The 13,008-nt window shown below is 40.6% G+C and overlaps 1 protein-coding gene across 3 annotated transcripts; it reads right to left on the minus strand.

Annotated features, from left to right (window-relative positions):
* Positions 1–4,743: 4,743 nt before the first annotated feature.
* Positions 4,744–6,612, minus strand: LOC128265871 (zinc finger BED domain-containing protein 4-like). 3 transcript variants are annotated; one of them, XM_053002086.1, is made up of 4 exons: positions 6,545–6,612; positions 6,416–6,496; positions 5,065–6,356; positions 4,744–5,003 (listed from the first exon to the last, which is right to left on the minus strand). In XM_053002086.1, the coding sequence occupies exons 2-4, from the start codon at positions 6,447–6,449 to the stop codon at positions 4,845–4,847; spliced, it is 1,485 nt and encodes a 494-aa protein (XP_052858046.1). In that variant the 5' UTR covers positions 6,450–6,496; positions 6,545–6,612; the 3' UTR covers positions 4,744–4,844. The 3 variants fall into 3 exon arrangements, with proteins under 3 accessions (XP_052858046.1, XP_052858048.1, XP_052858047.1); XM_053002088.1 differs by having other exon boundaries at positions 6,416–6,489; positions 6,545–6,549; XM_053002087.1 differs by lacking the exon at positions 6,545–6,612 and having other exon boundaries at positions 6,416–6,529.
* Between the last annotated feature and the right edge of the window lie 6,396 nt (positions 6,613–13,008).

The following is a 13,008-nucleotide window of genomic DNA, read 5'->3' on the forward strand; positions in this document are numbered from 1 at the left end:
CAAACCCACTGGCGGGACGCTTTTAGCGCTGACTTAATACATGATCTCGACTTTTCGACCATCTCAGAAAAGATTCTACTTCTCAGTGATGAACTATCGCTGAACACTGTTAAAAATGGCTCATGTCAATGGGAGTAGGGACTGCCAATTGATTTCACCTTGCGTGTGCTGTGATTGGCAATTTGCTTACTTGTTTTGTTTGTGCTTTGATTAATAACGGTGTGAATGTGACCTATTCATAAGTGTTTCTTGTGTGATTTTTTCATAATTAATTCAATTGTTTTTAAATATGTATAAAGGGTGCAAAAAGCACAGTGGATGTTAAAGAGAAAATTGCAGCCGAAGCGAAGTGTGGCCGTTTTTTCTGAAAAATTTAAAGCGATAATGGAGAGGAATAGGCCGACCTTGTATGCTGTAAGACGTGTTTTACGGTTTCAAAGTTTACAGGTAAACCTGGTAACCTGGTAAAGCAAAAAATCTTTTAAGTGCCAGTAAATTTCGGAAAGCTTCCTTCATTGAAGTCAATCAAGCGACGAAAGACGAGGGTGTTGCTGTTGTCACCGAATGGGTTTAACAGAACTGCCGTCCTCTATAATTTATAGATGGTTCTCGGCTTAAAAGTTTTTTAATTTTTAATTAATGTTGGAGCAAAATTTAGATAAGTTGTTACCACACCCAACAACAGTTTTCCGTAACATAACAAACATATATGCATCACATTTTGGCCCAATTAAAGCCGAAATTGAGACATACAAAGTCTTTGGATATGCCATCACCATTGACGTGTTGACTGATAACTTTTTGAGTACGTCTTATTTGTCATGTATAGTCCACTTCATTAAGGAGGGAGTTTCGGTTGATCGTCTTATGGCCATGAAGTCAATGAAAGACACATCCTGCACAGGTTTGTTAACCAATCTATAATTCTACATTTCTAACTTTTTGTATTTTTTGTTGCCAAGGGTTGAACATAGAAAAAAAGATATTGAGAGATTTCGGGTGTGATCTCAACGTGGACAATCCCGCAATTGTAAACGACCGTAAGTCGAATATGATAAAGCCTTTCGCAACTTAGAAAAAATTAATTGCACCAACAATCTGCTTAACAATCCCATTGAGAAAGCAATTGGTGCTGTTCCTGCCATGGGCAATATCGTCACTACTTGCAGCAAGATGGTAAAGTACCTTAAAAAGTCAGGATTGAATTCAGTATTAGGAGTCTCTTTAAAATTTCCCACTCGGTGGAATATGGTCTTATATTTGATGATGTCCATTGACAAAATTAGATTGAGATAACTGCAATCAATGTTAACCATTTGGATTCCGTTCTATACATTTTAGAAGCTTTTAAAAAACTTGAAGCTAAAAAAGGGAAAAAGGGACTTCCTCCCAGAAGTCACGTTTCCGGCTTCCGACCCGGAAACGATACGGAATAAAACGGCAGCTCGAAACTAACGATGCCCGGCAGCTCGAAACTAACGATGCCGGCTCGAAACTAACGATGCCCTGCATTCCCACATCCCACTAGAAAATCCAAGTAGTTCGTTCCTCTAAAACGACCCAGAACACTACGAACCCGACGTACTCGACCGACGAAACGCCGACGCCAAGCAGTACACCTGGCCACAGAGCATCATCGACACCAAGCAGTGTACCCAGCAACCGCACGACGTCAACAACACCCGGTACACTCAGCCACCACACATCGGCAACGCCAAGCAGTTCCTCGAACCATTGCGTGGTGCCAGCAGCAAGCAGTGCAACATACGGCCCTTCCGTAGCGCCGACCCCGCACATAAAGCAGTGCGATACTCAACAAGCTGCGATATACTCGGCCTTCCCGCAGCGTCGATATCACCAAGCAGAACCACACTCGGCCCTTCCGCAGCGTCGATACCAACAAGCAGTACCACATTCGGCCCTTCAGCAGAGCCGACACCACGTAGCAAGCAGTATCACGCTCGATATAATTATGGTTAGAAAACGTAGTCTTAATCAATCGTACGATTAAAATATAACCATACTCTGTAGCGTTCGATTTGTGTTATTATTTGGGGAAAGGGAGGTAAACCGATCAAAAGAGGAAATAAATTTCTGTCTCGAACCCTGGCCACGGCGAGCTATACCGTCTCCCAAAACAGGGTCGTTACAGTGGCGCCCGAGCAAATTGAACACAAAAAGACAGTATCCTCAAATAGAAACACCAAAGATCGTTTACCCTCTTCCTCAGCACAACACAATGCCAGAGAAGTTAACTCGAGGCTGGATAAACAATGCCAATAAAGCCCAACTGGAAGCCTATCTAATAGAATTCGAGGTCAAACCAGAAACACTGTGCGAGGACATGCGAAGACAAATGTCAGATTTCATAAAGAACGGCAACCACGGCGAGGAAACTATCAAACGCCTCTTGGAACTGGCTCAGAAACACGCAAGAAGCCCATCACCAGCACCTAACGGCTGGGAAAACCAACTGAAAGGCATTAGCAGGACAACCGACACAGAGGAACACATCGAGGAAAAACATAAATATCTGCAAGTGCCGAACCCGACGGAGTTTGTCGAAGGATCTAAGCCCACAAGGACAGAAGGAAATAAAGTGGCCACGATGGGAGTAATACGAAGCTGGGGAGAAGAATACGACGGAACTGGAAACCCGGAAGAGTTCATTAGTAGAACAGAGGAATTAGCAGAGGCATACGGCATAGATCTAGATCATGCAGCAGGAGCAATGGTAATACTTCTCAGAGGCTGTGTCTTGGATTGGTGGCACACCCACCCAAACCCGATGCCGTCATGGAGCACCTTCCGGAAAGAATTCCTAGAGTATTACAGGCCAGCGGATCATGAGGAGAAAGCTATGGAAAGCATCACACATAGACACCAGGGCGAGAACGAGCCAGCGAAAGAATATGCACTAGAACTCAGGAAAATCATGCTATTCACTACACTCACAGAACAAAAAAAACTGGAGTGGGTGTACAGAAACAGTCGAGTGGAGTTCAAGCGATATGCCAAACGTGGAGAATGCCAAGCCCTAGCAGAATACCTCCGACTAGCCGAGGAATTCGAAGCACTACAACCACATGGGCACATAGCACAGCAGACAACGCAACCAAAACCGGAAACTCGCTTGGGACACCAACCACCAGGAAGTTACTGGAGAACACCAAGAAACCAATGGAGACCCCAAGAAACACAACCAATACTTAATAGAGGCGTCACAACATCTTGGGACATGAGCAATAGATGCTCGCGGTGCAAAGCAGTGGGACACCTAGCACGCGGATGCAATAACCAACCAAGACTGTTTGGCTGGGTATGCGGACAGGATGGAATACGAACAATTCATTGCTGCCGCAGGAATGAAACGACGGGAAACGGAAGACGCCCATGGAGTCAGAGCGGGTACCCAGGGCACACACCACACCCGCAACATCAATAAAGTTCAACGGCCGACGTCTACTAGCACAAGTCATCATAGGCAGCACAAGAATTCGCGGTGCAATTGACACAGGAGCCACACGGATTTTTATCGGCCAAGAACTAGCCAGTAGAATAGCCAGACATGGGAAAAGAAAACAGGTAATTGAAGCCATAAGACTTGCAGACGGAACAAACAGAACGGTCACTGAGGCACTAGAGGTACCAATACAACTCGGGTCACAAACAAACATCGGAGACCTACTGTTGGGAATAGACTTCTTGGAACAATGCAACGCTACACTAGAATGCGGAGGCATCACAGCAAAAATTAAGAAAAAGAAGAGGAACCAACGCAGGAGACAAGAAATAAACCCTACAACGACGACAATGACAATACAAGGACACGGAAAAGGAACAGGATATGAAACCAAGCAACCGCAACGGAACAGGCACAGGTCAAGATCCCCACAAAGAACATCCACGGGATCGAAACGGAGCCAACTAGTGGACAAACAGCGACCACAAACGGCATGGGTAAAGCCGAGACGCCTGTCCGACATATATAGGGACCTGGGAGTTGGCCCAGTAGATCTGTCCGAGGAGTCGGAGAAGAATTGGGATGAGGAGTGCGGACGAACAAAAAAACCACTCATCGACGCCCAACACGAGGAGAAGGTGGCGGAAGCCGTAGCCCTCCTGAAGTCCACCTGGCGCCCAGGAAACCGAGGAACCCGGAGGGTGACAACGGGAGAAATCGCAACAAGGATCCGGATCGGGCGAAGCGGCACCGTCAGCGTGACGACCACGGGAGCCACGGCCTTCTAAACGGGGGGACGACCCACCGTCACAAATATATATATAATTCAACTTTCTCATTAAAACTTAAAAAAAACATTCCAAAACACTGGCCTTTTATTATTCAAACGCGCGCCCAAAGCCAACAGCACCCGGTCACATTTATTCGACGAAGTTATCGATTGCCGATAATCATCGCCCAATAAAACCGATCACCCAAAACGGGATTATCATCATCGTCCGATCTGGTCACACTAAGCAGCGCCTATATAAGCGGAGACACAGCCCCAGACTAGAGCTGGAAAATAATCGATGTTTCCCTACATCGATGTTTCGATGTTTTCAGAAAAAAACATCGATGTATCGATACATCGAATTATTTTAAGGTGTTTTTGAAAAAATGTATTTTTCTCCATCACATATTATTAATTTGTAAAAGGTCTTGATAAATAATGAGGCTTTATTTGAGATCCATATATTCAGCTTATATTTCTTCTCTTTCCTTCAAAAACCAAAATAAAAACTAAATCACAATTCAATAAAAATTAAAATAAAAAACAATATCGAGTTCTACTCAATAGAATAAGAAAATAACTTAACTTAAGAAATCCAGTCATTTTTGTTTAAAAATAATAACATATTGACGTTTTTAGCCTTAAGCGAGCTTCGCTTTTCGCTGATAATAAGCCCGGCCTTACTGAACATCTCTCGCTTTCAGTAGAGGTGGCCGGAACGCAGAAGTATTTAAAAACGCATGTTTTGAAACCGTTGTCATTTGATATCTGTTAAAAGAAGAAATGGGATTTTAAGTTGGTTACCATCTAAATTGTTATCTTTTTTTACCTTCCAATAATCCAAAGGGTTTTGTGCAGGCTCCAAATTAGTACCATTTAAATATTGTTTCAAAGCTAATATGGAATCCACGCGACCGGTTTGGATTTTTTGAATATTGTTTGTTTGTAAGAAACTGAATAGTGTGTTAGACTCTGTTGTGGATTCTGGTGTTGGCGGGCTTGATGTGGAAGCTTTTGATTGAGCATTGATGCGCGACAGTTCATCCTCTAATGATTTAACTCCTTGGGAGGAATTAAATGGATTCCAAAATCCCTCCTTTTTAAAGCGAGGGTCTAAAATCGTGGTCATTCTTGTTACCGTACGATTTTCATAGGGGACCAATCTTGTATTGACCCCTTGAAGTATGTCATCACAGACATCTCGACCCACCTTAGTCTGGAGTTTGGTTTTTGTGGAGTTTAAATTGTGTAAAATTCCACAAATAACCGGAATCACTGAAGACACTGTGACATAAGTACTGGCGGATGTGTGCACCGTTGCGTGCTCAAACGGTGACAGTATTTCCTTAAAGCATCGAATATGTCTTATTTGCAGTATCTCACATGCTTTTATCATGTTTTTGGCGTTATCTGTGACCATAGCGGTGACCTTTCCTAAAAGGCTCCATTCCTCGAGTACTGTGCGTATTGAGTTTGCAATACTCTCGGAAGAATGGCTCCTTTCGTCGAGGAGCTTTTCTGTGGACAAAACAGCGTTGCGTAATTCGAAATCCGCTGTTATAAAATGGCACGTCACAGTAACGTAGCACTCGTTGGACCTTGACGTCCAGCAATCTGAAGTGATTGCACAGTGCTTGACGTCTTGTAAAAAGGCGTACAACCTGGCCTTCTTTTCTTCGAATGCATTTGCCATCGAAACATTTCTTAAGGTCGTACGTGAAGGCAATTCATACCTTGGATCGAGGAGGTTTACAAAATTGCGGAAGCCTTTATTTTCCACCACTGTGAAAGGGCGCAAGTCTGATGTAATATAATAGAACAAGGCACTGTCCAATTGTTGTTTTCGGTTCGACGACTTTTCGTACTTTTTCTCCATAAATGAAAGGACTGACGGCTGTTGTACTCTTGGCAATTCACTAATTGTTAAATTAGGATGAATGTTTTTCAAGTGGCAAGACAAGTTTGTCGTATTGCCACTTGTTTGGTACGTTTTGCCACATTTAATACATTTGGCTGTCCTGCCATCAGCCGATTTGTTAAAAAAGTTCCACACAGAAGACTTCCCATATTTTTTCCGCTTACTTGGGACCGTACTGTCGCTTTCTTCCTCTTGACAGGCAACTATATTGGACAAAAGTTACATTACAAATCATATGATTGTAAATAATAGCTCTAATTACCATTGTTATTCTGCTCTTTCAAAGCCTTCTCCATTTCTGAGCGCCGCCAACACCAACACACTTTCGGAATCAGACTGTAATCTATAATTTATTTACTTAAGTTTCTTACAAAAAACGTGCTCAGCTTACCAAGATTTTTTCCTGCCAAGTAGTGATGGGTAAAGAGGAAACATCGAACATCGATGTTTTGAAACCTCGATGTTCCCGATTTTCGAAAAACTTCGATGTATCGATACATCGCCGATGTTTTTTCCAGCTCTACCCCAGACCAGTCACTTGCGTTCCGACGACTCTCGCGGAAACAACCAACAGGAGGAATACCCGGTTAAGTCTTCTGGTAGTTAGTCTTGGTAGTGGTGGTGGATCCGTAAGCGTTCAGTTTGAAATTCGGCTCTACGACCTGGTGAGGATCACCGACGCCGGTGTGGTTTAGGAATACGCACCAAGGCCCGGTCGAGATCGCTGAGCCCGGCACGGTTTTCGTAACTCCGGCCCATCTCAGTGAGTTCCTCCCAGAAGTCACGTTTCCGGCTTCCGACCCGGAAACGATACGGAATAAAACGGCAGCTCGAAACTAACGATGCCCGGCAGCTCGAAACTAACGATGCCCTGCATTCCCACATCCCACTAGAAAATCCAAGTAGTTCGTTCCTGTAAAACGACCCAGAACACTACGAACCCGACGTACTCGACCGACGAAACGCCGACGCCAAGCAGTACACCTGGCCACAGAGCATCATCGACACCAAGCAGTGTACCCAGCAACCGCACGACGTCAACAACACCCGGTACACTCAGCCACCACACATCGGCAACGCCAAGCAGTTCCTCGAACCATTGCGTGGTGCCAGCAGCAAGCAGTGCAACATACGGCCCTTCCGTAGCGTCCGATCCCGCATATAAAGCAGTGCGATACTCAACAAGCTGCGATATACTCGGCCTTCCCGCAGCGTCGATATCACCAAGCAGAACCACACTCGGCCCTTCCGCAGCGTCGATACCAACAAGCAGTACCACATTCGGCCCTTCAGCAGAGCCGACACCACGTAGCAAGCAGTATCACGCTCGATATAATTATAGTTAGAAAACGTAGTCTTAATCAATCGTACGATTAAAATATAACCATACTCTGTAGCGTTCGATTTGTGTTATTATTTGGGGAAAGGGAGGTAAACCGATCAAAAGAGGAAATAAATTTCTGTCTCGAACCCTGGCCACGGCGAGCTATACCGTCTCCCAAAACAGGGTCGTTACTATAGAGATAATAAAAATTTATAAAATAACTATAACAATGTTTTTAAGCATATACGCAAGTAAATCATAAGTTTAATGTTTTCAAAATATTTAATTCTTGAACTTCGGTTTTCCGAAGTTTGCTTCCTTTCTTGTTTTTTTTCTCTCTCGCTGTTCTTTTATTCTCCGTGTGGGCTGGCAACACTCTCGATGCATCCAACAGCTGACCTAGTCCGTGACAACTATCGATATCCTGAACTATACGTTACATTCGGCCATCCTGATATTCTGAGTTTGACCCAGAAGAAGGCCCATCTTCATTCTCAACAACGTACTTCGATAACTCCATCTTATCTGAACTTGTAGAAGTAACACCGGGTCCTTCAACTAGCGCGGCTTTTTCACATCGTAGCGGCCATTACGCTTTACTTTGATTACCATGTAAGGAACAAGGAACGAACTAGCCAGCTTTCTCCCGGCAACAAAATGTGTCCACCAGATCGCCTTCTTTGTTAGCCTTTTCCTTGACTCGGGTTTTGTCTTAGTTCCTTTTGTAATTTTCTTCGTGGAACAGTTGACAAGCGAGTTAATAGCAACATGAACTTGATTTACAGTTGTATACCATTTTGACGGATCTTTCGCTGACTTAGCTCTATTAATTCGTTCAATTTGACCATTTTCTCTGGCAACTCCTGTTGTAGTCCAAAAATAATCGATACCATTTTTCGTGGCATATTCCTGAAATCGGTTCGTCGTAAAATCAACACCTCTATCGCTTATGGGACGTAAAGGGTATTCAAATACATCTGACCATTTCTCCAACTGCTTTCGTACCCCGTCACTTCCTGCGCTTTTTGTTGGGAATAACGAAACAAATTTGGTGAACGCATCAATGGCTGCAAAGATAAATCGACGTTGCGTCCATGGGTCCAAGGTGATTCACATGTAGAGTGCGTCGTGGTTTATCCCCCTTCTTAATGCAGTAAAACTACTTTGAAAGATATTCCTCCTTTTAATTGAAAGTCTTTCTAAGGCTGCGACTTAAGTACCTCAAGGATAACTGAGATATAGTTTTCTTTTTGCTGGGCCAACTTAAAACGAATAATCTACTGGGTGGCCACTAAGACTGTCCACGTGCTTAATTTTCTCTCCAGCACGTTGCTCAACCAGAAATGTGTAATCTTCCAGAGAAAGAATCCATTCCGCGACTTCTCTTTGTACGTCTTTCTTCATTGTTTGCGAAAACGCTGCACAGTCAGTTATTAACTTGAACTTGATCCCCAGCAGGCAGTGTGAAAACTTCTTTTCAGCTTTGACCTCAAGAACTTAGCTACATACATATGTCGTTTTACGTCTGCCGATGATGACTCCAAAACGCCACTGCATGCAGTCCGTTTTCGTTTCTCTGCATAAGAACACCAGCAAAACCATTCATAATTGCATCAGTACCATTTCAATACCAAATTTAACTTAAGCTTCGTTCATATTCAATATCCTCGATTTTGCTTTCTTAATTTAATTTAGTTTGACAACAAGCCCAGCTGATTGACAGTATGACCGAAGCACACGAACTTGGGTGAACTCTCAAATCGTCGGTCTCACTAGAAAGTTTTTTCCCTCGCGAAACTGTTCGTCGATCTGAGTACTAGGCTTAAAGAGGTCACTTGGCCCTATGATAAGTCTTATCACTTACAATACTATTGCTTTACTTATTAATGAAATAAACCTCTTTATCTAAATATTCGTCCTCAGGGCTAAACGGCTATATGTTTCATAACACTGTGGGGAATATATCCAATTTTTTGTATATTAATTCATTTTTTCAAAGTATTTAAATTGGTTTTTTTTAACATCTTTAAAATCTTCAAACTGTTAAGCTCTATACCAAAAAATGTTATATAACATAGCCAATGTTTAGTTTATATAGGTTTAATGTGCACTAATATTTGTATCTGTGCCTGTTCATTAATGTTTTGTAAAAATAGCAAACTGTTCTAAAGGTAATTTTTTGAAGAGAAATATCAATTTGACGGAGTCATACCAAACGTCGATAAGGGTCGATTAAACTACGTCCAAGTGTATGTTGTCGAGCTATTACTTGTATATCAAGGGTACTTTATCTCAATGTGCAGAAATCCGCGCAGCCAAAGGGTTGGTACCACGCCCATTTTGTCGGCACAGTTTCCTATTGATCTTAGAAGCCTAATGCAAAAAACTAGATTAAACTGTCTTTTTTTTTTGCTTTTGTTATTAATTAATATTCGAAAAATGGAAACATTCCACATAGTGCATTGCAGTAACAAATTAGTTTTAAGCTTTACATGTACGTGTGTTACTTTACGAGTGAGTGTGTTCACACAAGTTAAACTAGCCGTTAGGAATTTAGGTGGGAATCTTTTTTCGAGAAATAGTGTTGTAATATTTTGTAATCTTTGCAGTCAGTCGATGACAAACTTTCGAGGAGCGATACCGCCTTTCTCCGTGTGTCAAATAGGATTTTTCAACGGTTAATTTTACAGTAATCTCATTGACTTGCCAAAAAACTAAAATAAATTCGTTATAGATATTTTGCCTTGCCTAAAATTAACATAAAATCAGTAAATAAATCAGTAAATCGTACGCGCCGCCAGTGCTGTTGCTGCCTCTGCTGACGTTGCTGCCGAAGATTCCTGCCGTCTCCGTTGCTGCACTTGCTGATAAGTATCGATTTAAAAGTAGATTTTTTAATAATACTATAGCATTTATGTTTTACCAGCAATCAATTTAACGTAAGCTCACTATATTAATTATGCCTTGTCAAAAAATTAACATAAATCTTCTTAACATAAATAAAATCAATAGGTTTAACTTGATAAATGTAGCGCAAAGTCAATAAATAAATTCGTAAGCGCGAAAAGTTCTGTTGCTGCTTCTACTGACGTCATTGAACAGATTTTTAAATAATACAAGATCAAGTAAAAAGTTAGTGGTTAGGTGGATGCAAAAGAACCTCCTATCCAAGTTCGCTTCTGGCGAGTCGCTTTTAGTGGTCTAGCGTTGTCCTGATGGAAAACAATTCCTTTCCTATTGGCCAAAGCGGGGCATTACTGGGCAATTTCTTCAGACGGTCCAATTGTTGACAGTACAAAACCGAATTAAGTGTTTGGCCATAGGGGAGCAGCCAATCCCACCAAACACACAGGAAAACCTTTCCGTCAATCCTGGCTTAGCCACCGCCTGGGCTAGCTCATCCTTCATCCACGTTGTCGTAAGTGACCAACTTTTTATCACCAGTCACCAGTCAGAGGGTATTATAATTTCAGTCAGAAGTTTGCAACGCAATGAAGGAGACATTTCCGACCCTATAAAGTATATATATTGTTGATCAGCATCACTAAGCGAGTCGATCTAGCCATGTCCGTCTGTCCGTCCGTTTCTACGCAAACTAGTCCCTCAGTTTTAAAGCTATCTGCATGAAACTTTCCCAAAAGTTGTCTTTCTATCGCAGGTAGTACATAAGTCGGAACGAGCCGGATCGGACGACTATAGCATATAGCTCCCATAGGAACAATCGAAAAAAAAATGAAAAAAAATTATAACTTTTCTGTTTTTTAATTTTTCTATAAGTTCTTCGACATATAGTAATGGTTAAATATTTCAGAATTACGATTTAAATTTCATCAAAATCGGACGACTATAACATATAGCTCCCATAGGAACAATCCTAAAAATAAATAAAAAACAAGAAAGGAAGCAAACTTCGGCAAGCCGAAGTTTATATACCCTTGCAGCTATTGCAAGAATTAAATATTTTTGAAAACATTAAAATTATGATTTACTTGCGTATATGTCTAAAAACATTGAAGCAATGATGATTTGCAGCTCAATTATTAGGTAGTTATTTTTTATAATTTTATTATTTCTATTGGAGCTATATGATATAGTCGTCCTATTTTGATGAAATTTTAATCGTAATTCTGAAATATTTAACCATTACTATATCTCGAAGAACTAAAAAAAAAATTAAAAAACAGAAAAGTTATAATTTTTTTTCATTTATTTTTCCGATTGTTCCTATGGGAGCTATATGCTTATAGTCGTCCGATCCGGCTCGCTCCGACTTATATACTACCTGCAATAGAAAGACAACTTTTGAGAAAGTTTCATGCAGATATCTTAAAAACTGAGAGACTAGTTTGCATATAAAAGGACGGACAGACGGACAGACGGACATGGCTAGATCGACTCTACTAGTGATGCTGATCAAGAATATATATACTTTATAGGGTCGGAAACGTCTCCTTTACTGCGTTGCAAACTTCTGACTGAAATTATAATACCCTCTGCAAGGGTATAAAAATTATAACTTTGGTGTTTTTAAATTTTTTCTACATTCTAATAGTTAAATATTTCAGAATTACAGTTTAAATTTCATCAAAATCGGACGACTATATCCTATAGCTCCTATAGAAATAATAAAATTATATAAAATAACTATCTAATAATTGAGCTGCAAATCATCATTGCTTCAATGTTTTTAGACATATACGCAAGTAAATCATAATTTTAATGTTTTCAAAAATATTTAATTCTTGCAAAAGCTGCAAGGGTATATAAACTTCGGCTTGCCGAAGTTTGCTTCCTTTCTTGTTTTACTTCTTTTTGACCTATTAATAATTTGACAGTTCAGAATTACGCTTTTAATTAAAAACAAGAAAGGAAGCATACTTCGGCAAGCCGAAGTTTATATACCCTTGCAGCTTTTGCAAGAATTAAATATTTTGAAAACATTAAAATTATGATTTACTTGCGTATATGTTTAAAAACATTGAAGCCATGATTCAATATTTTAAACATAAACGTAAGTTAATCATAACTTTAATGTTTTCAAGAATGTTTGATTTTTGCAATAGTTAAAGGGTATATGAACTTCGGCTTGCCGAAGTTTGCTTCCTTTCTTGTTAAGAGGTGTTTTTGTTAAATATTTTTTTTTAAATCAGAGATTTGAATTTTGACGTCATACTATTTTTTATAAAAAAAATGGGTAACTAAAATGATATGGGCTGCATAATTAAAAATGTCGTCAGGCAGCGGATTTCCGTATTTTTAGCTGTACCGCGGATCCCTTAGCTCATGGAAAGCTAGTTTATATGGAACTTTACTCAAGAGTCCCCAATTATTATGGAAAAGTACAATTGGTTTGTGGAAATTTCAAAAAGTTTGGTGCTGTAATCCTGTGTAATTACAGTAAATTTACTCTTCCAGTAACCTTTTTTTGTGCATCGACATGAAAATATATTGGAAGGGAATCTGTCTTAACTATAGTTAAGTTAAAATAGTTTTTGATGTATGGTTGTGCACTATTAGTGTCAACAACAAAA

This window comes from Drosophila gunungcola, unplaced genomic scaffold (genome assembly GCF_025200985.1).
Source record: "Drosophila gunungcola strain Sukarami unplaced genomic scaffold, Dgunungcola_SK_2 000168F, whole genome shotgun sequence".
Classification (NCBI taxonomy): domain Eukaryota; kingdom Metazoa; phylum Arthropoda; class Insecta; order Diptera; family Drosophilidae; genus Drosophila; species Drosophila gunungcola.

Excerpts from the sequence above, each read along its gene's own strand:
- LOC128265871 (XM_053002086.1), bottom strand. The coding sequence starts at position 6,449 with ATGGAGAAGGCTTTGAAAGAGCAGAATAACAATG. Across the intron at positions 6,357-6,415 it reads GAAAGAGCAGAATAACAATG|TTGCCTGTCAAGAGGAAGAA; the intron begins GTAATTAGAGCT and ends TGTCCAATATAG. Across the intron at positions 5,004-5,064 it reads ACCCTTTGGATTATTGGAAG|ATATCAAATGACAACGGTTT; the intron begins GTAAAAAAAGAT and ends TTCTTTTAACAG.